The sequence below is a fragment of the Zosterops lateralis genome (genome assembly GCF_965231275.1).
Source record: "Zosterops lateralis genome assembly, chromosome: 14".
NCBI lineage: Eukaryota > Metazoa > Chordata > Aves > Passeriformes > Zosteropidae > Zosterops > Zosterops lateralis.
The window spans coordinates 11,704,094-11,730,574 of NC_139774.1; the positions used below are offsets into that span (position 1 = coordinate 11,704,094).

The 26,481-nt window shown below is 47.7% G+C and overlaps 1 protein-coding gene and 1 pseudogene across 2 annotated transcripts; both read left to right on the forward strand.

Annotated features, from left to right (window-relative positions):
• Window positions 1–9,929: 9,929 nt before the first annotated feature.
• LOC310915257 (neuropeptide Y receptor type 2-like) lies at window positions 9,930–16,812 on the forward strand (the record flags this gene model as incomplete). Its single annotated transcript, XM_083871995.1, has 2 exons — window positions 9,930–9,973; window positions 15,611–16,812. The coding sequence occupies exon 2, from the start codon at window positions 15,628–15,630 to the stop codon at window positions 16,810–16,812; it is 1,185 nt and encodes a 394-aa protein (XP_083728121.1). The 5' UTR covers window positions 9,930–9,973; window positions 15,611–15,627.
• An 8,048-nt stretch (window positions 16,813–24,860) lies between these two features.
• On the forward strand, window positions 24,861–25,732 carry LOC310915003 (E3 ubiquitin-protein ligase makorin-2-like; annotated as a pseudogene). Its single transcript has 2 exons — window positions 24,861–24,902; window positions 25,078–25,732. The product of its transcript is annotated as an E3 ubiquitin-protein ligase makorin-2-like (transcript).
• Window positions 25,733–26,481: the final 749 nt, after the last annotated feature.

Sequence of the window (26,481 nt, forward strand, 5' to 3'; positions counted from 1 at the left end):
AGGGAAATGGCTTTGTCATCTGTGTCCAGCCTGCTGGCTTTTCCACCGTTCCTCCAGGAGACATTAAAAACTATGCACAGACACACAGACAAGACTCCAGCACAGTACACACAGCCTAGAGTGAAACAGGATGCTGCTCCCTCACCTGTTGCAGCACCGCAATCCTTTATTTGTGAGGCTCTGCAAGGAGATAAAAGCATCAATAATTGCTTTTTAGCAGAGATCTGGAATGTGCTGTGAAAGGTTATGTTCCCCCAGCAGCCCAAGCCAACAGTGCTGGGAGGTGTCCCTGTGAATCAGGATCTGTGCTGTGGTCAGAGCTCTCTCTCCCTGTTATGGAGCCCAGAAGGTGGCAGCTTCCCTGTAGGCCCATTGTTTGGAGAGGCAGTAGCTGGATAACTGAACCTTCACCCTGAAACAGCAGAATTTGGGATAGCTCAGCTGATGTCAAACTTCCCCATCAGCTCCCCTTTTAACCCCAGCTGGAGCCTAGTCCTGGTCCCTCTGTGCAGTGTGAACAGCAGGAGCATCCCCTTGGCATGGCACCAGGCTGGGCAGTGCCAGCAGATACCTTGCCCAGGGCTGGCATGAGGCTGTGGGATGCTGCTCTTCTGGAAGTGATGCTCTGCACCAGAGTATGGAGCTGCCAGCTTGGATTCAGGTGCTGCAGGACATCCTTCAGCACCCTACAGAGTCCTGGACCACCTGATTTACAGGTTTTCCCAAATAACTCCCCTTGCTGCTGACAGAACCTATTGCTCATGTAAAAATACTTATTTCCATCTTTGCAGGTTTGAGCTGCAAATGCAGATTTCGGAGCCAAAGGAGGAGTGGCACTATTTTACCATGCGCCGCACTAATCCATCAATCCAAGAAGAAAGTTCTAATACAGATGGAGATGTCCTTGTCATGGCCATTTCACTTTCTGGGACATCAACTACAAGGTCTAAAACTAGCAGTGAGTGGCAGTCATTTCCCAATGAACACGTCTCCCTTCTGGGGATTGAAAACACACACCCGAGCGTCCCCTGGTCTCGGATTCCTGTTTCAGTGCTCCTGGCATCTTCTTCCTTTCAGCACTCACTTCAGTTGGCAATGTAATGTTTTTCTTTCTTTTTTTAGCATATCCCTCTCGGGAGGCTCCAAGCTCTGGGCTGGGAACGCCGTGTTTGGAGAGTTTGATTATGCACTGGGGAGGTGAAGGATAACACGGATTGAGAAGGGTTTGACTCTAAGCACATGGATTAGGTCCAAAACTCTTCATCACTCTCTGTTCTGTGCAGTAAATATGTATTCTTGGAGATGGGTGTCAGAGGAACTGTTTGGCCTTGCAGGAGGAGGGGGATGAAGTGGGCAGTGCAGTGGGTCTGACTGCCGGGAAGCTTCCCTGGGGTGTCAGCAAAACATGAGGGGAAGGGGAAGCAACTGCTGATCCCAATGTCCCTTGTGTTGGCTCTCCAGATGCAGGCAGGGAAATTCCACAGGGACAAGAAGCTTTGCATTTTGGTTTCCCTGTTTCACTTTGGTTTGAGTGCAAATACACTCTGAGGACTTTGATTCCTCTGTCCTGCTCTCCTGGAGCCTGTCTTGGAGGATCCTGTGGCTCCCCCTGAGCAGTGCCCAGCTATGAGACAGGAAAGGGGCAGAGGGGTAAATTTGGGTTTGTATTTTCCATGTGCTGACCTGGACAAGCCCCGGGTGAAGGACTCTATTGGGGTGAGGATGAGGTACCTTGAAGCCAGCCCTTCCCACTGCCCTTGGCATCTCTGGTCAGGAAGGAGTGGGGTGCTGCTGGTCCAGGAGAAATCCCCAGACTCCCCATGTCCCCAAAAGCAGGCTGAATCCCAGGAAGCTTTGCTTCTGTGGGCTCCTGACAGCTCTTTCCTGCACTGAGACCAGGAGGGGGAAGAAGTGGAAAGGGATTGCTGTAAACAGAAATAAGAGTGAAAGAAGAAGGGATGAGTTAATAGCAGCATCACTGCTAATGGATATTACACTTCCCTCCGTGACCTCAGCTGCAGGGACATGATTTAGAGGCCTCGGTGAGAAAGGCAAGCAGGAAATGAAGCAATGCTCTGAGATATGGTATCTTTGGATAAATAGCTGCAGGAGGAAGGTGACCAGAGGTGGCCATTATTTGCCAATATTTTCTTCCCAGTCCCAAATGATATTGCTGTTTTGCTAAACCCAGAGCCTTCAAGGCTCTGGAGCTTCTGAAGTTGTCTGACTATGAACTGGCAGCCATGGTCCAGGTAAAAGCCCTGTAGAGATGGCAAGAGGTGTTGAGCAGGTTCAAAACATCCTAAACCTGCCATGAAAGGTGAAGTGAGGGCAGGAGTCAGAAAGTTTGTGTCATTTTCCCCCTCATGTATCCAGGAGAAGGGCTGGGGATCAGCATGGACAAATCCATCTCCTACTATATGGAGGAAGGGAAACAAGTTCTGAAACAGGCAAAAGAGGATGAAAATGGCTCAATCATCTCAATCCCAGAGGACCAGTTTTGTATACTGAACTTCTCAGCCCAGTCTCCCTCCCCAGGACTCCTTGTGTGAACCATCATGAACAGGCCTGTCAGGCAGTCTGTCCTGCCCTGTGAGATTCCCCATGCCACCCCTCCGGGCAGCCAAGAATCCATCACGTTTGCATTCCACCAGCATCCTCCAGCTCCCCACACCCAGGTGCCCAAACCAGGAGATTTCTGCAAATATTAACATTTCTGGCTGCTGCTTGTTTGGCTGCTTACTCTGAGCTGTGCATGAAACCTCTCTGATACTCCACACGCAGCATGGGCTTGGCCAGAACAGCTTTGTCCTCTCAGCCTGCCCTGTGATGGGCTGTGTGTGTCAGTCCCCAGCCCACCCATTAGTCATTGCATGCAGGATGCCTGGAATGCTCTTCTCTTTCACTTGGATCTCTGGTTCAGGGTGCTGAGCATCCACAGATGTGCTAAACTGCCCCTTCAGAGCCTGAAGCATTTGCAGGTTTTGATTTTTAATTTTTTTTTTTAGGTTTCTGACCTCAGCTCTCTTATAGGAGGTGTGTGGTAAAGGTCTTCATGACCTCATCTTACAAAAACAGGCTGGGCAGGCTTGGCCGCTCAGGATGCTGGAGTATTGTCCATTAGCATCCACATTCCAGGGCCGGAACACAGTAGCCATGAAATCCACACCTGTGGTCACGTCACATAGCCAGATTGCTTTCTCCTGTCTGGGCTGAGGCTGTTTGCTGTTTTCATTACTTGCATTAGAGACATCTACAGAGCCCAGTTCTCTCCCTGATGTCACATAGGAAAGTCTTCAGTCCATTCAGTGGAAATGGAGAGAATTCATTTACCATCCCACAGACTTCAAAAGCCAAGGGACGCTTCTGCAGAAGATTTCACAAGAACAGTATTTCTCAGTTGAGCATTTCCCACACAGCACAGGTTATTTGGCATAAATGTTCCTCCTTGCTATTTATTTTGCACTTTGCTATCTGAGAAAGATGCAGATGTGCTCCCAAATCTCATTCATTTTGGAGAAACTCTGACTCCACACTGCCTCCAGCTCAGCAGCCTCAGCCTAGAGGCAATTCCTGTGCTCCCAAGAGGATTTAAAAACAGCTCTTTACAACCTGGCTCTACTTCTCCCCGTTCCACTTTCTTACAGCCACACACTGAAAGTTGGAGCCTGAGAATCACTAAAGTGGTCACCAGAAACAAAATGAAAGAAATTCAGTTTCCGTTTAATGAGACAACCAACTCCCTTAAAGAAAATAATTAAAGTGGCTGTACCTGTGTTAAAAAATCTAAAAGATCTTCAAAGCGATTTTCCTTCTGGAGCTGTCACCATAACAACGAATGTTTGCAAAGGATGCAGTGGGGAGGGAGCAGGGAGAGATGTGCCCTAGGAAAGCACAGAGTGCCCTGCCTGGGCACGCAGCTGATGGCTGCAGGTGATGCCAAGGATGAGAGGCAGGTCAAACCAGTGTAGGACTGGAAATATTGCACAAACCTGAGCTGTTCCCAGTGTCTGTACTGGTGAGGTTGTGGCAGTGCTTGGTCGGGCAGCTCACTGCACTCAAATCCTGTGTCAGAGCTGCCCTGAACAGTCCTGGGCCAGGGCTGTCATGGCAGCCAGGCTGAAGGCAAGGCCAGGGGCAGAGGGGGGCCTTCAGGAGGCTGCAGCTCCTGCCTCTGGTTTTGGCAGTACAGTAAATACTGAGATTGATGATCTTACCACAGGGATGAATTGATCTTTTTCAGAGTCCTGCCCTTTGCTTCTCATCCAAAGCTCACAAACTGAATTATTTGTAATAGGAAATGAGGAGGCTCCTTCCTACTCCTTTTTCAGGACAATAAGCTGGGATATTGCCTTGTCCAGAACAGTTGTCAAAAGAAGGAATAACTATCCCGGAGACACAGCACCAGCGCCCCTGCTACCTTTCCCCTTTCTCCAGCTACCTGGGCTGGCTGTGCTCCTCTGCTTTACTCTGCAAAATAACAATGAACACTCTCTGGTCCTGCATCTTATGCCCAGAGTGAATGTCACCCTGAAGGAGCGTGGTTTTCCCCATGGGGAGCTGAGCACTACGAGCTGCACCATTTGAAGGCACTGAGTGCTCCCAGAGGTAATGCTATGCAAAGCTGTATTTCCCCTGATACCTTAAATATCTTAAATGCCTGGGGAGAAGTAAGTCTCTTCTCTCTTCAGCACGAAATGGCTTTCAAAGTAGATTTGCAGGCTCCAGACTCACCTCCCTCGTGTCTGGTGTGAGCTCTTCAGCGAAGGCAGAGAGGAAACTGCTCATCAAATAATAAATTGCAGGCACGTGCTCCCCTGAGCAGTTGTTTGGAAAGTGTCCCATATGCCTTGTGCCAAATTTGCTGGCCAGGGAAGCTCAGTGGTATTAGCATGTTCCAGCTAATTAGGGCTGTGAGTCTTCCTTTTCATCGCCTGAAGAGCTGAGAGAAGGACAAACCCAGAGCACTGCCTTTATAAGGCTTTGTGCTTTCCAGCGAGGTCTCTGCTCAGCTCTGGCATGCTCTGCTCATACCCTGGGGACTCAGCTCTTCCCCGTGGGATACTTGGTGTCATACCTATCTCTCAGTATCAGACACTCCTTGTGAGTCATTTTTCTGGGGAACACGGAGCCAAATCGATTTTCAGCCAAATCCCTGGGTTTATCTCAGGAGTGGATCTGACCCTCCTGTGCTCAGACACTGCTGCCAGCCCAGCACTGCTGAGCTGAGCAGGGCATGGGTAACCTGGTCCCTGGCCACAGCTGATGTGGACCAGAAAAGATGGAATGAGCCAGTGAAGCAGCAAACATATTCCTACTGCTGCTACAGTGGTGCTGAGCACTGGATCCCAGCTCCTGGATACCTCGTGCCTTTTGGCAACATCCAGCCCATAGAAAATAAGTCATGCTCTGAATTTTCCAGCCACTTGCATCACTTTCAGTCTTGGCACTTTGGAAGAGTTTAGGCTGGGGCTGCCATCAGCCCATCCAGCTCTGCCTGTTCTCATCACACAACCCAGCATTTATAGTGCTGTTTGTCATCTCAGGAGTGACAGCTTGGGCAAAAATTTCTTTGTGGGACTGTGAAGCAGGAGTATCCAGTTTGAGAGAGCAAGACCCTGATGACAGAACACGCTGCCTAAATGAGATGGGCAACGTAGAAAGAAATCCCATAGGACAAAGTGGGAAAGCAGCTGCCACTGCTGCATATCCAAGCACCAGGTCCTCTGCTCCAGGGGTGAATTTGCCTGAGTGAAGCATTTTTATCACCTTTTTTATGTACAGAGAACTGAGATACATCAAATGATTTGCCCAAAGGCAGACAGGGAGTCTGTGATAGATGGAGGAAACATGTTCCAACCCAAAAACTCATCCATGTTTCTATTTTACCCAGACGACTGCTGGTCTACATCATATCGTATTTTTGCAATCCTGGCTCTGAAGAGCTTATCTGACTGCAATTATCCTCTTATGCAGAAGCTGTTTTCTACCTGGCTCAGTACATAAACAACAAGCAACCCTCTAATAAATTAACAAAGCTTTGAGTGCAGTGACTTGCAGAAATGGCAGCTAAATGCAGGGGCCAGTTGTGGGCTCAGCAGTGCTGATGTCTTCCTGGAGAAACTGCCTGGAGTCCTGTCCTGGTGTGAGGATGATCAAGGGGATTTTGTGTGGCATCAGAGTGAGATCCAGGGGTGGGAAGGGGATGGAAGGGGTAAATCCTCCTAGGCAGGAATTGACTTAATCAAAGGAGCCCTGTGGGTTTGCCTCTAGCGGGGCAGGAGCTGAAGTGTGGTGATATGTTCAGCAGAACAAATCCCATTAATCTTTTTCTAGATGATCATCTCCTTCCTGACTCACTGACCCTCATCCTGCAGACATATTCAGCATCCCTGACTTCTGCCTGCCCTGAAGGTGAGCAGAGCTGTGGCAGACCCAGGCCAACCCACAGTTCATCTCTCTTCCTGCTTCCTCAGTGCCTCTCACTGACTCTACCAGTGTCAGATAGTTCAGATATTTTAGCCAGCCTTGTCCCTAATGGTTCCTCTGCTCCTTCACTAATTCTGGGAATGTTCACATGGGGACAAAGAGCTGTTACGAAATGAGAACTGTTTTTAAATTCAGAGAGGGTAACAGACAGCTTTCTATCCGCCCTCCCACCCCTGTGTTTCTTTGTGGCAAATTTAATTCCCAGATGCATCAGACTCCCAAATCCACTGCATCCGTGAACTCTGGGGTTCAAATGGAAAAGGGGCTTTTGTGTTACCAAAACTTGCTGATACTTCAGAGGCTGCTCAGGAAAACACAAGCATGACACCTCAGGAAGAAGCAGTGGAAATATTTTGGTTACATGCAGGTGGAATTAAACAGATGTTTTAAAAAAATGAAAAGCTGCTTTTTAAAGTATGTTACTGTTGCTGCTCCAGATGAAGCAGGATGAACTGGAGCATCTGGAAGCCTTGGTAACAGTTTTCTTAGAGATTCCTCCCAGGGAGTGAACAGATCATCCACCTTCCTTTTTCTGACAGAAGTTAAGCTACAGCAGATGGCTTACAGCTGTAAGGTGGTCAGACTGAGGACCTGCCTGCTCACTGAGGCAGAGAAGATTACAGGTCAAAAGACAGCCCTCTTCTGTGCCCCATTTCTCAGCCTTTTGACATCATTTTTGCTCCCTGGAGTACAAAATTCATTGTTGTATTTCTCAGAAGCATGGTTGAGCAGACTCGCTTTTGCCTAATGAAAGCCCAACCACTGGGAAAGGCTTTTGAGCTGCAAAGGTCCTTTGAATGATCCCATCGTGTCTGGAAGGGCATGAGGCTCCTGGGACACCCGTGCAGGCATTTGTGGGTATCCAGCCTGTGTGTGAAAATACCCCAGGCTTGAGGTTACTACAGTGCATGCAGTGGGCCCTGGCATCTCTGCTCAGGGCTGCACAGCCTTCCACACCCCAGGACAATGCAAGGCACCATCCTCGTATTCCCCCATCCCCCTCCTGGAGAGTGTTCCTGGTTGGGGCTGGGAGGACCCTCAGCTGGTTTGGGATCTGTAAGCTCTGTGGGGACGTTGTTTTGCACCTCAGTAGTCTGGCTGCTGCAGTTTGTGCCACAACTGCTCCTCTGAACCCACCAGGAGTGTGAGAGGGTCTGGCACTGCAGCCCCCAGGGGTCCCTTCCCTGTGGGAAACCCAAGGCTATGCTGCACCTGCTGCTGGCTGTAATTCTGTTGTAGCTGGGTAAGATTAGGCAGACTGGCAGGCAGCCCATGTCTGTGGCACTGTGAGAAGAGCCTGACTCCCAGGGACAGGGTTGGGGAGCACCCAGGGAGCGGGAACCAAACTCCAGAGTGGTGGGTGCCATTTGGGATGACAGTCCTGGTGTGCTGAGAGCTCAACTCCACCTTTTTTGCATGGCTCTGTCTGGTCAAAGAGCTGAGGTGATGTTTTGGAACACAGCAGGTTTTGGTGCTCCACTGGACCCCTGAGACTGTAGGAGAGGACATCTTGGGGACTTGCACTGACTAATCCGTGATTTAAGAGTTTGCATTTGATATCATCCAGCAAAGACCATGTGCCAAAAATGACTGGAATTCACCCCATGGTCCTGATGAAGGTTCACAACTTCAGGCTGTACAAATTTCTCTCCTGTCAATCACTTCTCCCCAGGCATCTTATTTCAGCCCTGGGAAGAGAAGAGTGGGGAGTGGTAGCAAAGGAATCTGAGGAGGAAGCAAGAAAAATCCCACACAGAAGAGAAAGGAGGAAAAACATAATCTTGAGCTGAAATCAACCATCCACTGCTGAGGACCCTGGAGAGGAGGAGTATCCATCCACTAGGAACAGGGGGAATAGCATGTACCACTCACTTTGTGTTAGCTGCTCTTTGCCTCTCTCTGCACACTGCTGGGAGACAGTAATGGCTCCTTCCAAAAGCAGTTTTGTCTTGTCCTGCTTCCCTCCACTCCCAGCTTTCCTGAGCAGCTAAATCAACAGCCTTAGGGAAAATGAAGGGGGAGAAGACATGAAACTCCCACAAAAATCCAGTTAGCACAGCTGGTGGATTTTATGCCTAGTCCTATCCTTTCTGAAGGGGAGACAGAGAGAGGAGGGGGAAGGATGGGACTTTTGAGGACTCTTGTCCAAGTCTTGGGTTCAAGTGTCACTTTCTGTGTGATTTCAAGAATGTTCTCATTCCTCTTTTTCTGCTGAGCCATTAGAGTATTTTCTTTTTTCTGATGTATTATGACTTTTTGGCACAAAGGGGTGGTTGAAAAGCCTCCCTGTTTCCATTCTCACAAAGAAAAGGAGACCAAAGTTCACTGTGGGTGTAAAGAGCAAGACTTCTCTGATACAATTCCAGCTGCAGGTACCCAGGGAGAGGTGTCCTTCCCCTCAGCCTGTGGGAGCATCTCCTAGCCCAGGTGAGCTGCAAATTCACACACAAATTGCTTGAGTTGGAAATCTTATGCTAAGAATACATGACTTCCCCTTGAGGGCAAAATCTTTGAACCTGTAGGGCTTATCTGTGCTTATCTGCTTCCCTGTGTTGCCTTTATAGTGCTTTCCTGGGCTCCAGTGAGCTTGGATTTTGCAGACTTGGACATGAGGATGCTGCTTTTCTGTCTCTCTCTCTTTCCTGCTTCTGGTGTGTGGACAGTGCTGAGCATCCTAAAATTGAAAGTCACTCAGTCTCCATGCCCACAATGAATGACTCTGGAGCAGACCAAGCCACTGCCACGTGGCTAAACCTTTTCAGCTTTACCTGAGTTTGTATCTCAGGAGTCCCTGAAGTCCCGTCCCACAGCTGCAGATTGATTGCACTGTGCACTGTGCAAACACTGGGACAGAGGAGGGTGGACGGAGGTCTGTGAAAGCTCTGCTGAGCTGCAGGACCTGCAGACCTCTTCCTGCAGGGGAGATCCCCCTATGGACATGGCTGTGCCAGTCCCAATGAGTTTAAAGCTTGAGGAGATGGGACAGCTGTGGAGTGAGGGCAGATAACTCTTGCCCAGGTCTGTGGTATGGACGAGGAGCCTGCAGAGCTCCAGCTCCCAGCACTTCTCCCTGGAGAGGAAACTGGATGTGGTGGAAAAGCTTCTCTCTGCTCGATGCAAGAAGCCCCTCAGTGGCTGAACACTGTATAAACAGCAGCAGCAGGCTCCCCCCCCTTTCCATTTCTGTTTGTTAAACACACGCTCTCTGCCTTTCTCTCATTCAGGAGCAGACAGCATCCAGCTTCCTGAGACGGGGCTGTCAGTCACCGTGTGAGAGGGGGCTCTCCGGGTGCTCAGGGAGGGGTTCCAAAGCTACTCCTGGCGATGAAACACTCTCCAGCAGCCCAGATCCTCACCTGACTTCCTCTCTTCTCCGAGGACAGTTGCAGAAAAGTGCTTTCCACTCCTTTGCCACAGGCTGACTTCCAGAGAGTGGAGAGGACCGAGCACTCCGTCCTGGGCAGCAATGAGACAGTGACTGGAGGTGAGTGGCTCGGTTCCTGGAGGAGGAGGATGCTCTGGCCTTTGCAGGTGGGTCAGGGAGGGCTCATCTGAGCAGCAGGGCTGAGATGGGGCCGGGTCTTGTCCGTGCCACAAGATTCAGGCAAAAAAAAGGTCCAAGCATCTTTGGGAAACTGGATTTGTGGACTGACAGCCCTGAGAGCTGGAATAGAGAAAGCAAACAAGAGATACTGGCAAGAGAGTTTCGAAAGGTTCCTGAGCAGAATCAGGGAGTGTGGGAGGCAGGATGCTGAGTGAGAGCAGTCAGGAGAGCAGGTTGCTCCAGGGTGCTGCAGGACCCGGGCACACACAGCTCCAGAGGTGCAGGTGTGGGGCTGAGGAGCTGTCTGAGAAATCCTGATCTCTCCTGCAGTCTGCCTCCCCGTGGCTCGGTACAGACCTCCGTCAGCTCCTCCGTGCTGGGACTGCACACGCTGCTGGCACTCGGCTCTCTGCCACAGATCGGTGTCCTCGGAGAGGGAGATGCAAAGGGGGATATGGGATACAGGAGGAAAATCAGTGCTTGCTTTCTCTCAGCACCCAATTAGTGCATGTTAGTCCTTGAACAGAGAAATCCTCTTATAGTCCTGCTGCAGATGCATTTCACCTACAGAGTTTCTGGTCTGTCCCAAAGCAGGATACTGTGTTTTCTCCCTGTTTGTTCTGTCAGTGAGTTGTTATTTCCCTCTGCTCCACTGTCTCACCTCTCCCAGACTCCTTAAATTTCAGGAGATAACAGATTCCCCAGGTTAACCAGGATCCATCCACCACACTGTCTCTTCCTTTCTACAGCCCCAGCAACTGGTGTGTCTCCACTGCAGCGTGACCCATTGATCCTTATGTTCCAGCCAGTCTTGCACTGCTCCCATGGCACATCTCACAGGGCAGAGGGCTCTGCACTGCTCCCCCCGGCTCTCTGTAGGATAAATTTCCATGACAAAGCATGTATCCCTGCCAAACATATCTCTTCTCATCACCTCCTTTTTCATCCTGTCCTGAGCTGGGTGATTACAGCATCCTCATTGCCTCATCCCCTTCAGAGTCTTCCATGGCTCCAGCCTATGCAGGGACATGAAAAAAATTTAGTGTGAGGAACCACTAGAAATCCCTGGTGTATCTCCTTGTCCTTGCACTTGTCTCCCAGTGCCAGTTCTACACTGGGGTCTCCCAGGAGCAGTTCTGGGTGGCAATGAGTGTCTGGTGCCATGAGGTTTCTGCCCCAGTGGCCCTGAGCTGGATAGATCACTTACAAAGCTGCAGCAGATGGTGGGCAGGTCAGAGGGTCTTTGCTTTTGCTGGAGTATCATAGCAGGGCAATCACCCCTTCACTGGAGATGGAAGGAGCTGGGATAATTTCTGTCTGTTCTTTGGTTTCAGGAAATCATCCAGAGCTGTTGTTTTCTCCTGAAACATGCCCATTGCACAGAGAAGACAAAATTAGTTCCCTTCCATAAGTAATATTTTGCATTTTCATGCAGTTCCTGATATCTATGTTCAGGTTTTATGCTGAGATGCAGAGTCCTTTCTGGTGCTGAATACAGGAGGCTGGAGTTACAGAACTTGGGCTCTGCCCAAGCCCTGCCATGGATGTGCTGTGTGGTCTTTGGCAGGCTGGTTAACCTCCATATCTCCATTTATTTTGTTGTCCTTCCTTAAGTACTGTGCTGTGGGGTGCAGGGACACTAAACACTGCTGCGTCTTGAGTGTTGGAAGGGAACATGAAGGTGGCAGAAGGTGGCTTGTCCCATGGTGACCACTAGCTTCTCGTGATGAGGGATGGTCTCAGACCTCCTGTCATGGACATTTGTCTGGACATGGATCTGGGGATGAGATGAGTCAGTGCTCCTGACTGGGCTGCTGGAGATTAAGGGATTTGGTGGAGTTGAGCTGCTTTGGAGGAAGGACAAGCATGGAATAAATCAGCGAGCCAAGCCATGGAAATATCCATCAGCCTCAGCCCTCACACTCCAGCACTGCTGTAGAAAGAGTTTGTCATTAACCAAAGAGCAGAGACTGGCCCAAGTCCCTTCACTCCCTCCTTTTGATTCCATGGACTCCAGCCTTGCTGCTTGAACAAAAAGAGAATTTCTAATTAACAGGTTCTGTTTTCTCCACCCCTCTGCCCACCCCTCCAGCCCTGCTTTCTGAACCCTGCCAGGCTTTTATAGACGGCTCTTCCAGGTCTGGATGTACGTCTTCCAGCCTGGCTGAATGCCTGGGGCTGCAGCAAAGACATGGAAGGAGCTGAGGCACCCCAGGAAGCAGAGGTGGATGAGTCCCAGGGCACCTGGTCTAGGCCCTCTTAGGAATGGATTTTGGAGCAGTCACTTTGGTCACCATCCCAGTCATTGACAGCTGAGTGAAGGGCTCCTCTGTGCTTCCCCACTTCCCAAAGGTTGAAGCCTGCTGGCCCAGGGAACAGCTCTGTCTCACTGGGAGCCATCCCTGGGTGAGGATTAGGGTTATCTTGATACAGGCAGCACCCTGTTTCTGCATCCCTTCATGACAACTCAGCACAGAGGAGAGGACCTGGATAGTATTTCTCCCTCCTCATGGTCTTTCCTGCTGCTTTCTTGTCCCAAAAGCAGTTGGCTCTCAGCTCCAAGGTTTTTTTCAATGTAGTTTGGCAGGCCTGGGGCTTGACAGCAGCCTACACATGCCAGCACTTCCATTACTTGCTGGAACAGACCTTAGTCCACTTCTAGCAGCATCCCAGTGACCTCCAGGCAGCCCCTGGAGTGGGAGCATTTATTATAATCATTTTGTCTCTTAATTAAAATGTCTTAATTGATTTGTAATAGTTCCCCTTTGGAGAAGAAACAAAACAAACAAAATCAAATAGTAACTCCATTAAGGCCATTTTGTTAGGAAGTGAAGCAGCTCCACTAACCATGATGTTCCTGGCTCCTCTCAGATGGTGGGTAGCTGCCAGTCTCCAACAAAAGGAAATAGGCTGAGATGTGAGCACAGGAGCTGGCAGCCAGTTGGTAGATGAGATGGAGGAAAAGAGAAGGGAGTGTCCACTGGTGTGGTGCCAGGACTTGGGTACTGAACATAAATGGAACAGGCAAGCCACAGAAAAAGCAGTAACAAGTGATAAAGTAATGCTGGACAATCCAGAAGGTTTAAATCCCAGATGAGTGGCAAACAGGGAAAGTACAGTCACTGAGAGTGTCCCTAGGACTTGCCCTGTTTCCTTGGCTGACCTTGCTCTCCTGGCAGTGGGGTTTGCTCAGGGCCAGCTGCAGCACAGGTGTCTGCCAGGGTGTCAGGCTCTGCCAAAGAGGCTGTGGCTGTGCCACCTTCCCAGGGCCCTGCCTGTTCCCCTGCTCTGCCTTCCCCTGCACCCACTGTATGGCATGGCTCTGTGCTCCTCTCTCCCACCTTAGAAGCTGGACCTTCTCCTTGGTCTTTCCAAGGCTGGGGCAGGGGTTTTGTGGGGGTATGAGATCTCCCTTAAACAAATCCTAACCCAAGCAGATCCACCTATTTTTTCTTCCTCTGCTTCCTACCCTTCTAGCAGTGGCTACATGGTGATCCACTATCTCACAGTGTCTGAGCCCAACAACCTCATTTACAGGAACCACTGGCATAAATCAGTCTGCAGAGTGAGATGTTAGGCAGGCAATTGGACAAGGAGAGGGAAAGAGAAAGGGTTCCAGCAGGGGTGGTTTTACTGCAGGCAGCTCTTCTGCTGGGCCTCTGCAGGGTCCTGGCTTTGCAGCCAGGCAGGCAGATTCCTGGGAGCAGCTCCTGGAGGGGAATCATAACCCTTGTTCTGAAGAGGGATGAGAGGAACAGCCATTTTCATTTAGGTTGCAATGTAATTGCAAAGCATCCTTCCTTCCCAGAGAAGAGGCTGCCCTTAAACCTTCAGCTTGCATGGAATTTGCAGGAAACCCACCAGCACCCAGTCAGCCGTGCTCACATCTTTTCTCAGACAAACCCAGCTCCTTCCTCGAGGAGTTTGAGAAGATACCCAGCAGTCTGCCTCTAATTCCCACTACATTTAAGCCCTTTGCCTCCCTCCCTTAGTGAAAGGGCATTCCCCCCCCCCTCTGCAGAGTGATGGCTTTTGCTCACTTTTGTTTAAGACTGCAGTGGGAGTGGGGCCCCACTCACTGGGGAGAGGGGATATGTGAGGGGCCATGTCCATCCCTCTCCACATAGCCCGCAGCAATCCCAAGCCACGGAAGCTGAGGAGGAGCCAGTAACAGAGCTGGCTTTTCCTCCTGCCGTGTTGGGATTCAATGAGCACCCTGCTGTGACAACACTCTGCTGTTCCAGTGGCACTGAGTGCCAGCCAGGGGTTCCAGACTGCATCAGTTCTGGGGCTCCCTGCTCCCAAAGCCATCCCACACAGGCATTTGAGCACCACGAGGCAGGAGGCTGATGGATGCTGGGCCTCTTGCTCTGGGCCTGTCTGTGCCTGGATGCTCAGCAGCAGCTCCGTGGGAGGCTTGTTCACAGCTTCAGTGGTTTATGCCCTGCACATGCATGTCCCTGCAGGAGCTCCCTCCTCTGCTAAGCCAGCAGATGCCTGGGTGTCACCAACACTGAGAGGACAGAGAGGTTCTTTTATTTTTCATCCTCGGCGGCATGAAGATGGCACTAAATCATGGTGACAGTTAAAGCTTTGTTTCTTTATCAGGGTATTATGATTAGTGTAGGACAGAATTTATGATTGAAACAGCAATTTCTACAAGCAGAATCAACATAGTACAATCTACAAATAGCAAAATACAGAATTTATAAATAATTTATGATTTCTAATCACCTAACCAATACAGATTTTATAATACAACTTATAATTTGTAATCACCTCTTCAGATTGAGCCAAATCCTCATACATGGTTTGTTGTATCATTGTAACAATCACAATCTAGACTCAAAAATCCTATAAAAAGAATCTAAGTCACTCACTGAATTCTTGGAGAAAGGAGAGGATTGTGGAGGTCACATTGTGGTCTCCTGGCCATAGGGTTCATGGGTTTCACTGTTCAGTAGTTTCTTACTTAGGACTAGTGACTGTGCTCCATGTGCTGTCACACTTCCCTTTTCTGTGATGGGGACACAACACCTGCCTGGCTGAGTGCCTGTGACCTTCAAAGCCAGCAAGGAAGGCAACAACTGCCTTATGCCTGGCAACCATGAGACTGGCAGGGGAAGGAAGAAGAAAACTCGTTTGTCTAGTTGGTTCACAGGATCTTGAAGGCCTGATAATGAGGGCCAGGGAGTGACACATTTGATCATAGAGAGTGGCTCATAAAATGGCATTAGTTGTGCTGCCCACATTACTGGGAGGGAGAGCAGACAGTTCTGGGTGGATTGGGTGGTAGCATCACTAGCAGGAGAAGTGGCAGAGACTTATGCACAGGCAGGGGGACAGATATTTTCACCTGGAGAGGTGAGAAATAAGAAACAGAAAAAAAACCCTGGTGCACAGTCTGGAAATAAATAAATTGTTACAGGGAGGTGGACAAGAACACCTTGACTTTGAGAGTGCTGTGTTTCTCTCCTTTCCTAGTTATTAAGATGTTAGGGAATTTTTGTAGGCAAGTAAATCCCATTAAAGATGAGTGTAACCTGTGCTGTCACTTCTGCTATGTCTGTGTTCCAGACCTCCTTCTCCTCCTTATGGAAAGTCTCAGGCCAGGCATGGGACCATTGGAGGGAGCCAACAGCACATTCCCCGTGGAGAAGACAGCATTAGATGAGAAGCTGCCACAGAGCTGGCATGCCAAGGACTTTGTCACTCCTACCCAGGATCTCTCTGGGTCCCGCAGTGTCATGATGGACAGCACCAAGATCCTGGGGGTCCAGGTCATCCTGATTGCTGCCTACTCCCTCATCATTCTGCTGGGGTTCATCGGAAACTCCCTGGTCATCTACATCATAGTGAAGTACAAGACCATGAGGACTGTCACCAACTTCTTCATAGCTAACCTGGCCCTGGCAGACCTGATGGTGGACACACTCTGTCTGCCTTTCACCCTAGTGTACACTCTGCTGGACGAGTGGAAGTTTGGAGCTGTCCTTTGTCACCTGGTTCCTTATGCTCAAGCTCTGAGTGTCCATGTGTCCACTCTCACCCTGACTGTGATTGCCCTGGACAGGTACCGCTGTATTGTTTTCCACCTGGACAGCAGGATTTCCAAGAGGCTCAGCTTCACCATCATAGCTGTCATGTGGCTGGCAGCAGCTGTCCTAGCAGGGCCTCTGGCCATCTTCAGGGAGTACCGATACGAGGAAATCCCATCCATTAACCTTAAAATGGCTGTTTGCTCAGAAAAATGGCCCTCTGGTAACAACAGAGATGCCACCATCTACAGTCTGTCCATGCTCCTCCTGCAGTATGTTTTTCCCCTTGCAATTATTTGTTATGCCTACACCAGGATCTGGTTCAAGCTGAAAAACCATGTCAGTCCTACTTCCAGGAATGAAAACCAGTGCCGGAGGAGGAAGACCACCAAAATGCTCGTGATGGTAGTTGTGGTATTTGCAGTCTGTTGGCTCCCCTTCCACATATTCCAGCTTGCCATCGATCTTGATCTGGTTCTTATCTTCCATGAGTACAAACTCCTGTACTCTGTCTTCCATGTTGGGGCCATGTGCTCTACATTTGTCAACCCCCTGCTCTATGGATGGATGAACAAGAACTACAGGAATGGCTTCCTTATGTTTTTCCGTTGCCAAAACAAGCCTGAAAGCATCCACACTGAAGGCTCAGTTAGAGGGAGGTCTTACATCTTCAGGGCCAACACCCTAAATGGGAGCATCAAACAGACTCTTGGCAATGGAGCACTGCCCACAGAGGTTTAGGAATGGGACATCCACCTCCAGGATTGAGGCTGGCTGGGCCCAGAGACATTCTTGGGTGAATGCCTTTTTTTGACAGAACATTGTGCTGCCAATTATAGCTACAGCAGCCATGTAGAAATACAAAATACCCCCTGTATCTTTCAAAACAATAAATCTGGTGTATTTTTGTCTGACCAAAGAAATTAATTTTTCTTTTTGCTGCATTTGAGTTAAGCATGGAGACACATGAAAAAACACAGAGAGAAGGCTTTCATTTAGCCAGAAAAATACACCCTTCTTGCTATTTCCATTTGCCAAAGTGGGTTGCTCAACCTTTTACCCTCTGAAACATTACACATCACAAATGTGGAGCTGATACTGTGTGTGATTATTCATCTGTATGTCTCCTACCCAAAAGCCTTAATGATCCATCTTTAGCTAATGCCTCCAAGGGGAGGGAGACCTGCACTCTGTTCTGCAAATACCTGCTTGTTAGTGCCATCACTCCTGGCCTGGGGACAGAGCAGGCTGGCACAGATTGAAGCTGGGCAATCCATGATCTCTTGCCTAACATTTGCATAAATCTGCATTTGCAACCCACGGGATGTGCTCAGGTCCTCAGAAAGCCCAGGAGGTGGCAGTGGCACTACTTACCACAGTCTCCTTTACAAGTGCAGAAGCAGGGCTTCGGGAATGCCTCATTAGCCAGGGCTTGTGTGCCAGCACCCTGGAATTAGCAGAGAGGAGAGCAGGAAGGGAAGCAGGTTCAGTTTCAGTTTCAGTCCTGTTGATCAGCTGCCCCAGCTCTTTCCTTTCCTAAGGAATTGGCAAAGGCAAGCTGCTAAAGATCCTAAGATGTGGTTCCTGCCATGCAATAACTTGACATATGCCAACATGACCAGAGAGGCAAAAAACTGCCAATGAAACCATTCTCCCAGGCACTCAGAGAGTTTAAAACTTTCCCCTTGCTGAGGCTGAAGGTAGTATGGGTCTGTCTATGGGTGCTTCATTTCAGAAGACAGATGTAAACCGCTTGTATGGTTGTCACAGATGTGGTGTCCTCTGGCAGAAGACATGGAGACTAAAGAAGATGTGTTCTTTCAAATCAAACTCTATGTTCTCCTCCTGAAGGCTTGTGTCAGCTGGGGAGCATATTTTTAGCTCTGCCATCAAAGGAGCCTTGATTGCTACTGTGATCTTGGTGTCATCTCTAAAAGTCTATGTTAAAACTCAGTTTGGAAAGTAACTCCCAATGCAGAAAAGAGACTCAAGAGACATCTTCATTAAAATAAATTGAAAAGAAAAACTTTGATTTGTAGGTTTTCACTGAAGCAAGGGCAAGAGGTAAGAGGACCTGCAGTACTGAGTACACTGGCCTGGATCAGGCTGCTGGGCTGTCACAAGAGATCTGGTCCTCAAAAGATCAATTGTCACAGGCTTTATTTGAAATTCTGCCTCCTCTCCAGCTTGACCTGCCTCTGGCCCTTGTTCTCCAGCTCAGCTTCCAACTGCCACACTAGATTTTAAGCTCTTTGTTTATTTCTGCTCTCTGATCCTCTGCTCCATTTTCCTAAATAGGTATAAGAAAGTTGTTTCTGGTTCCTTCCCAGGAGACATCAGTGCCAGGCAGGGGCTGCAGATCACACTTCACACTTGGAAGCCGGGGCATGTGATGCCTAATAACCTCCTCAGCTCCTGATCCTGCAGATCACAGCCTGGATTTCTATCCAGGGAGATTCAGGATCTAATGAAGATCCTGTCAGGAACTCATTGGTGTTCCAGTAAATGGGTCATCTGCTTCCTGACAGGCCAAGATGTGATGGGAGAACAAGACACAAGTTAACCTTCCTCATGTGAGTGGCAGTGGGAGTTTGCTGTTTCATCTTGATGGAAGGAGGAGGATATTCTCCTCCATAGCACTGGTAAATTCTGTCCCTACTTAATTAACTGTTCATGTCGACAATCTATCCTCCTGAGGAACTCTCCCCACCTTTCCATCAAGTTCCAAGATACAAGGAAATGTTTATGTTTCAAAAGTAGTTCAGATGGGTGGAAAGAATTCAACTATTACCAATAAACACTTCAGAAAGTGATTTAGCATTCAATAATCTAAGTCAGAGTAAAATAACAAATTTAGTAGAGCAAGCTTGGAAGCCAATCGTACTGCCAGGCAAGATGGATGAGGAGCTAAATTGCTCTTCTAGAGGCCTTGCCAAAGGTTTTGTCCTGTGACACCACACACGGTATCTAACTGCAGAGCAAGGCAGATAATGACATTATGAATGACTGTTTAATTTTGAGCCCAGACTTTTAAACTAAATATGGATAAATAAATAAACAGATCCAAGTTCTTCAAAAATAAATTCTGGCACTGGCATGTAAAGGGCAGAGGGATTTTTATGCTGGAGCAAACTGAGAAGGAGAAACTATTTACTTGAAAGGTAACAGCAAAGTTCTTGTATGCTTTGTTTAGTATACTTGTGCAGCTTCACTGATAGATTTGTGCCAGTGAGCTTGCTGTTTTATCCTTGCCATTGGAAAAAGTTACAACCTTCCACACCCACCGCTGGCAAGGAAATCAGCTCTTAGCTGTGCATACATGTTCTCATGGAAAACTGTGATCCCTCTATTGAGGGAAAGTGGCATTAGTGTCCAGTACCAAACAGAACAGGTGGGGAGAAAGGGTGCAAAGCTGCTTTATAAAGGGTGATCAGAAAAGATAAAGAGTATGTTTTGACTATTGTGACTGCATAGAAGACAAGAATTAATTTGTTTCCATGAAACAGAAATGTCTTGGAGATGAAGGTTCCCTAAATATTAACACTCTGCTAAAGATGGCCTTACTGTCATGATCAGCTCCGTGAAACCAAAGACCACCAGCTTTTTAAGCTTTTGAACTATTTAGAGCTCAGGACAGGGTATGACCCTGCTCGGTGGGTGTCAAGGGCATATCCTTTAGTAGTTACAGATAATCTTGGAGTCATCTTCCCCCTGCCTGTTCGTTGCCAAAGGCACATCTGTGACTGCCTGGCCAGCAGGTTCCTCTCTGCAGGGCTGGCCCTGGAGTTACTGATGCAGGACAGAATGATCCTGTCACAGGCACAACAGCTGAGGTATTTCTCAGGGATGAGGTATTTCATTATAGAGCTGGAGGCATGGTGACAGAAATGAAAATGAACAAGTGTTTCATCAAACACTATCTGGAAGACAGTGTTGTACCTGGTGGCCAAATGAATTTCCTCTAGGGCTCTTCCTGAGTCTCGCTGACATCTTTCTCAATATGCTGCTTCTCTGAAAAGACCTGAGGATATTTCACAGCTTTTAGGAGAGAGATTCTGAATTCCTTTAGAAACGTCCTATTTCTTATGCTAGGATGCTCTTTCTGGTCACATCATACAAATCTTGCATTATAAAATATACCATTGAACAGTTCTTAATTGCCTAGGAAATTATTAACTTTGAATAGACACAACAGGTGGCAATGCCTCTAGCTATTCCATGCAACCATTCTTCACATGCCAGTCAAATCCAAGAACAGCTGAGATGTGACAACTTCTTAGTTTAAAACCATCAGCATCAATAACTGTTGTTCCCTAGAACAGGATGCTCTAAGAGCTCTTGAGGACCAGAGTCTCTTATCGAACTTCCAGCCTTGACAAAGCACATTGAAATTTGCAGAGCACAGGCTGTGCTTTGGACACAGGAGCCTTTCTGAGCACCAGAGATTTTGCCTCTAGAATGCTTAGCTTGTTCTGAAAATCCCTTCCCATTTAATTTCCAAAGCATACACGTTTGTAATGAGGTAATGCACATACAGAGAGCAAAGGTTTGGGCTTTTTACTTTTCCTTGTCTTAAGGCAATACAAATAGCTGGCACTTCAATCAATGCAGGGTGAGCTGGGTCCTTTGGTCAGGGCTCACTCAGAATCAAAAACGTGACGTGCTCCTGCATTTGCCTGTACTTCATCCTGCTCCTACAAAGGCCAGATTCAGCCTCTCATGGCTCTGCTCTTCAGTGGTAGGTGCCCTCTCCCATTCTCCATGGAAGCCCAAGCAAACAACGTCAAATGGCACATGTTTTATTCAACATACCCACAATTATATCAGCAGAAACACTGCTCTGAGCTTTGCACAAAGGCTCTATAGGGAAATACATACTAGTCCAGGAAAGAGGCCATCCCTCTAAAATATGCTAATATGCTGGAGGGGCTGGATTGAGTTCTATTCTGCTGAAGGAGGTCTCAGACCGTTCAGCCTTTCCCTTGATATCAGGTGTTAATCTTATCATTGTTACAGCTAACATGGCCCAAAAACAAATTAGCCTTTGGGCAGGAGCTGGGGAGTTGGCACTGTCTTCACATGCCTTTGTTTTTCAGTTCTGTTATTGTGTGATTCCACCAGGGTCTCTGAATGTGCTGGGCTTTTAATAAGGCCCCAGAAGCAGCTAGTCTGGTGAAAACCAGGAATTAGTGCGATAATCTGGAAAAAAGGAAAGGATTCTGGATTCATATGGGTGAGCAGAATTTGGTCCCTAGCATTTGAAAAAAAACAGAGCTTTGTTTTGCTTTCAGTTTTTCCTTATCTAGTTTGAGATTCTTCATCTGCCAAAAATAATATTGCAAATTACTGCCAGAAGATTTATCTTCATTTTGAGCACATTTCAGAGACAGGACTTGTTCAGGAGAGCCTGTGAGGGGACAAAGGCTATGGTTTTAAAGCTCATCCTTATCTCTAGTCTCAGTGTTTTTAAGTTAAAAGACAAATCAGAAAAAGACAAAGTCATTCACGCCGAGGGAGGCACCAATTTATCTTCAGACAACACAACCTCTATTTAATTTTCCATCCAGACACCCCATCACCCTTTCCCAAAGTGTTGTATGTGCACGGGGCTGGATGAGGTTGGGGGAGGAAGGCATTTTTCTGCTGCTAATAGCAATACCTTAGTGTCACTCATGATTTATAGCCAGCAAAGAATGCTTTTTCTGGTCTATGTTCTATTCACTGTAATGAGTTCAGAAGGAAAAGTGCAGATGCCTCATGGAGCTCACAGGAGGAAATTTTCATTAGTCCAGTCCTCTCCAGTGTGGTAGCAAGAACTGGGAACATTAGAGGAGAAACCCTCTTGTTTATAACTAGCTTATTGAAGTGCACAGGCATGGAGCTGTCACTGTGTTGCTCTGCTAATATGCCACAAACTTTCAGACACTGTTCATCTTCAAGATTCACAAGCAGCTCAGCCACATGGTGCTTCTTGCTGGTGTGTAGAAGGAAGAAGGAAATTAGAGGATAAAATTTCAAGATATTCAGAAGATGAACTCTTGGATGAAATCTGGAGGTTATATGGTTTATGTAACCTGGGGTAGATTGTTGGCTCTACTAGGAGCAGGATCAAAGGGGAATGAACTCTGTCATGGTGCAGAAGAACAGAGCCTCAATCAAATTAGAGACAAGTAAGAAATAACAGCAAACCTGGATCCATCATGTCTAGTACTCTGTTGTAGATTGAGGCAATAAAAGATGCTATTTAGGGAAAGCACACTTGCCTGGCCACTTTAGTGGTCCATTCCCCTCATTCCTCTAACAACAGCCACAATTGTTGTATCAGCTATGTTAAAGTGGACATCCCTGCCTAGGGCATTTAGTGTCCATGTCTAGACTTTTTGTTTGTGATTTTGTCTAATTGCTGCCTGACTGACAATTCTGTCTGCTTCCCAGGGCAGCCAGTTCCAGAAGTTCACATCTGCAGTGTAAAAACTTCCTTTTATTCCTTTTATCTGCTAAAACCAAGCCCCTATTAAATTCAGCAAATGCCCACTGGTTCCAGAACTTCCTGAACAGCAGCTGAACCAGAGCTTACCTAGGCCCTTCTTCAAACAAACAGCATCAACAAATCTTGGTGCTGTCCTCATTTTTCAACATTCTTCTCTCCTGGTTCAATTCATGTCTCCTAAGACAGTTTCTTCATCCCTCATCATCTTGCTCATTGTGGACCTCATTTAGTCCCACAAATACTACAATGAGCTGAATTTTGCTCCTAATTCCTGTGAAGGAGTGGGATCTATCAGCTTTGTTCTGACCTTGCTTGGGATCAACCACGTAAGTGCTTTTCAGTAGGTGAGGAGGAAGGACATCTCTTGAAAAAAATGTCAAGCTGCGTCTCCTTGGCTGCAGCATCGCTGTATTCTTATTGAAATCTCATCACACTGGTCACAGAATCAGTTCAGTGAATCGTGAAATGCATCCCTGATTTTGTTTTTGAAGATGAGAGACAAAAGGGCAGTCAGATCCCTTTCTCACCCTGAATCTGTATCCAATAGATTTATCCAGTGGCAAGACTGGAGTTGGAGTGATCCTGATACTGAACAAGTGTCACAGATCACAGCTTCATCTGTCCATTCCATGAAACTGAGAAATGAGGAATTATGCATTTCAGGAAAAGAGTGATGAGGTTTTGTTACTTGGCAACTGTAGCTCCCACATATTTTGGAAAAATTTGAGAACATCCTGTACCTCAAAGAAATCAACCAGCTTAGGTGAGGAGGAAGGGAGCTGGCAGCAGATCTCCAAAACTTTGAGCTGGAAAGACCTCGTGGGGCTTGTAGAAGCAAAAATTGCTTTATGTCTTCATGCTCCTCAGCTTGTCTCCTCAACGTGACTGCCTGCATCAGTTTCTGGGCTCTTCATGGTGAAATAATCCATTGTTCTGGCATTTCTGTCTCACAGAGGAATTTCACAGCCATCTGAATGGGCTGTAATCCACCTGCCAGCTGCAATCAGCACACAGCATGGCTGCACTCCTGTCAGCCAAGATTTGAGAACCAGAAACAAAAATCTTCAAAAGAGGAATCAGCAAGAGATCTGCATGTGAAAACTGGGGAGGGAACAATCAAACCTGAGGGCTTGGTGAGTGTATACACAGGGATAGCAAATCTAGGCAATGAGGCCAAGATAAAGTTTGACTTGCCCTCTGCAGTGGCAGTTGGCTTCAGACAAGAATTCAGACACGACTATTAAAATAATAATTTAGGGTTTCACTTGCTGGGAGCCAATCTCCAAGGTTGAGCTCAGCAGACGGCTGTGTTGCTGGACACCAGATAATGCATTTATTGCAGTGGTTCAGCATTTTTGGTCCAGTTTTGTTACTGACTACTTTGCTATGTTTAATACCATTTTTCTTTCCTAGGTTGCATATAAGAATCCAGTGGTTTCAAAGATCAGATCTTAAGTCTCCAAGACAACCCTGCAGTAACCAATTAAGTAAAAGTAAGATAACAAAACTACCACGGGAGGAGCTGATTGAAACAGTCTGTTGCTTCAAGGAGCACAGCAACATAAGATTGCTACAGTGGCAAAGATGTCTTATTGTGGTCTTTGTAAGGTCTGCCTGGCACTGCAGTGTGTTATGTGAAATTCCAGTTGGCTTCATGTAAAACCAATGACAGTTGGGTTGTTAATACCCGGTAGTTCATTTGGAATCCTGGTTTTTCTAATTATGTCATTAAAAGGACATGAGCTAATCTCACTGCAACCCAGGCAGCTAGAACAGCCTGGCAAGAGCCTGTCTCTGAGACTCAGCTATTAAAGCACTGCTCACAGGTCTCCCATAGAGTGGGGAGAGGTTCTGGGGTATTTTCATCATGTGCGTAATATAAGAAAAGATCACAGGAAATAAATGTGAGGGAAATGGAACTTCTTGGACTAAACCATTCCTGATCACAGGGTGTCTCACCTCTTCCAAGGCTCCTGTGATGGTGGTTTAATCTGCTTCCTACACAGTCTGATGTGAACCCTTCCCAATTGCAACCAATAAATCTCTCTTACTGCAGCCTATCACTTCTTGTCTCCTGGCAGACACAGATAATAGTTTATTACCTTCTATGCTGCACTTTTACCTATTTGAAAGGTATTATCATGTATCTCTTCCACTCCCCCCAGACTAAATCAAGTCATTTTTCTCTGTACCTCCTTGCAGGGCTCATTTGCTATACCTCTGTTTGTTCTTGCTGCTGTCCTCTGGACTCTCTGTGTTCAACAGCCAGAAGTCAGGGGCCAGGCAGTGTGCCAGGCAGATGAGCACAGAGCAGGTGACGTGCAAGTACTATGTGCAGAGAGTGTGTTGGCTGGCACACAAGTGCCTGTTCTAACATGATTTGCCTACAAGCAAATCCTCCACCATCTTCAAGTACTACCAGAAGGGACAGTGTGCACACAGTGCTTGGTAGAGGTGTGATCTGATGGGGCTCATAGCCCCGGGGTGAGCCACAGCCACTGTGCTGCCTCTGGCAGTTCCCAACAGCCCCTGAGTGTGGTCCCACCATCACATGGAGCAAGCAGAGTAATAGGACGCTCAGGGACAGAAATCTGTGTGGCTTGAGTGGAGAGCAACAGAAGTCCAGTATTATCAGAGCTGTACTGTGCTGCAGTCACCAAAATAACAATCTGGAAGTGAAGCCCTACTACTACTTGGAAGCAATCTGCAGTGGACTGGAAGATCTGGTAGCTGGGAGCTCCTGTGGTGACAGGGACCAGCTGTGTCCATACATGGTGGAGGAAATGTGGCACTTGGGAGAGTGCTGCCTGTACCTCCACAAGGTCATGGGTGGGATATGTGGGCTGCAAGTGCTTCACTCTTTCAGCCAAGAACAGAGGAAGGCTCACAGAATGTTGCACATGGCAACATTTGAGCTTGATATAGAGAAAGTCTTTGCTTTCCAGGCCAGTCAGGTCAAGGTGTACAGCATCTGTATGGAAGTGCTGTGTGAGAAACCACTGCAGCCACACATAGTTCTTGTCCTGCATCTGGCAGTGGAGACGTGCCAAGTAGTTCAAGAAATCCATCACCGAGTCCTGTCCAGAGTGCCAAATAATATTCAAGTTTGTCATTCCCAGTGTGCACTGGGTGGAAAAGCAGAAGAAAAATGAGCTGATAAAAAAAATTTAAGTAGAGTGGGAAAAAAGCCCTGCAAATACTTTGAAAAAGGGAAAGTAATGTGCCAGTTTGCATCAAAGTGTCTTTGGAAGGAAGTTTTGCAGGGAACAAAATGGCCAAAGGAGGTAACAGGGCTCTGCAGAAATGTTACATTCTCTGAGTAATTGCTCTGTATACTGGAATGCACAATGGGGAACTACTCTTTTCCAAGCACAGTGACTGCCTCTATACTATGGCAGTCGACCAAGGTCTTTGTTTCACTGTCAGCTGAGCTATTTCCATGTTCTGCCTCATCCATGGCTGTTTCTACACCTGTAAAAGCAGCAGCATTTGCAGCATTGTTCAAACCCTCACAGGTGAAAACAATTATGAGGCAAAAGTTTCCCTACAAGTTGCACCAGCCATGTGGAGTTTTTCACTTTTCCCTTTGTGGGTGTTGCCTCATGTGTGCAGCTCTGGGTATGTTCACAGCATGACCATGGTTCTCTAGGACATATGGAGACAAGTGACAGGAGCCTACAGTGATCATGTCCAAACCTGCCTTTCCTCAGGAACTTGGTGCCTCACATATTACCTCTGAGTCAACCTCAGGACTATTTCTTGTGCTGCCTTCACCTTTCTGCACTCCCCATCCCTCTTGTGAGTGCTGCAGTTGCTTCCTTCTTACTGTCTTCTGTAGCTCCTGTTCAGGCAACCTTTAGTTGCTACTTCTTCCACCTTCCCTTGAAGAATAGCACTAACATTGTATTTCCTTGTGGATA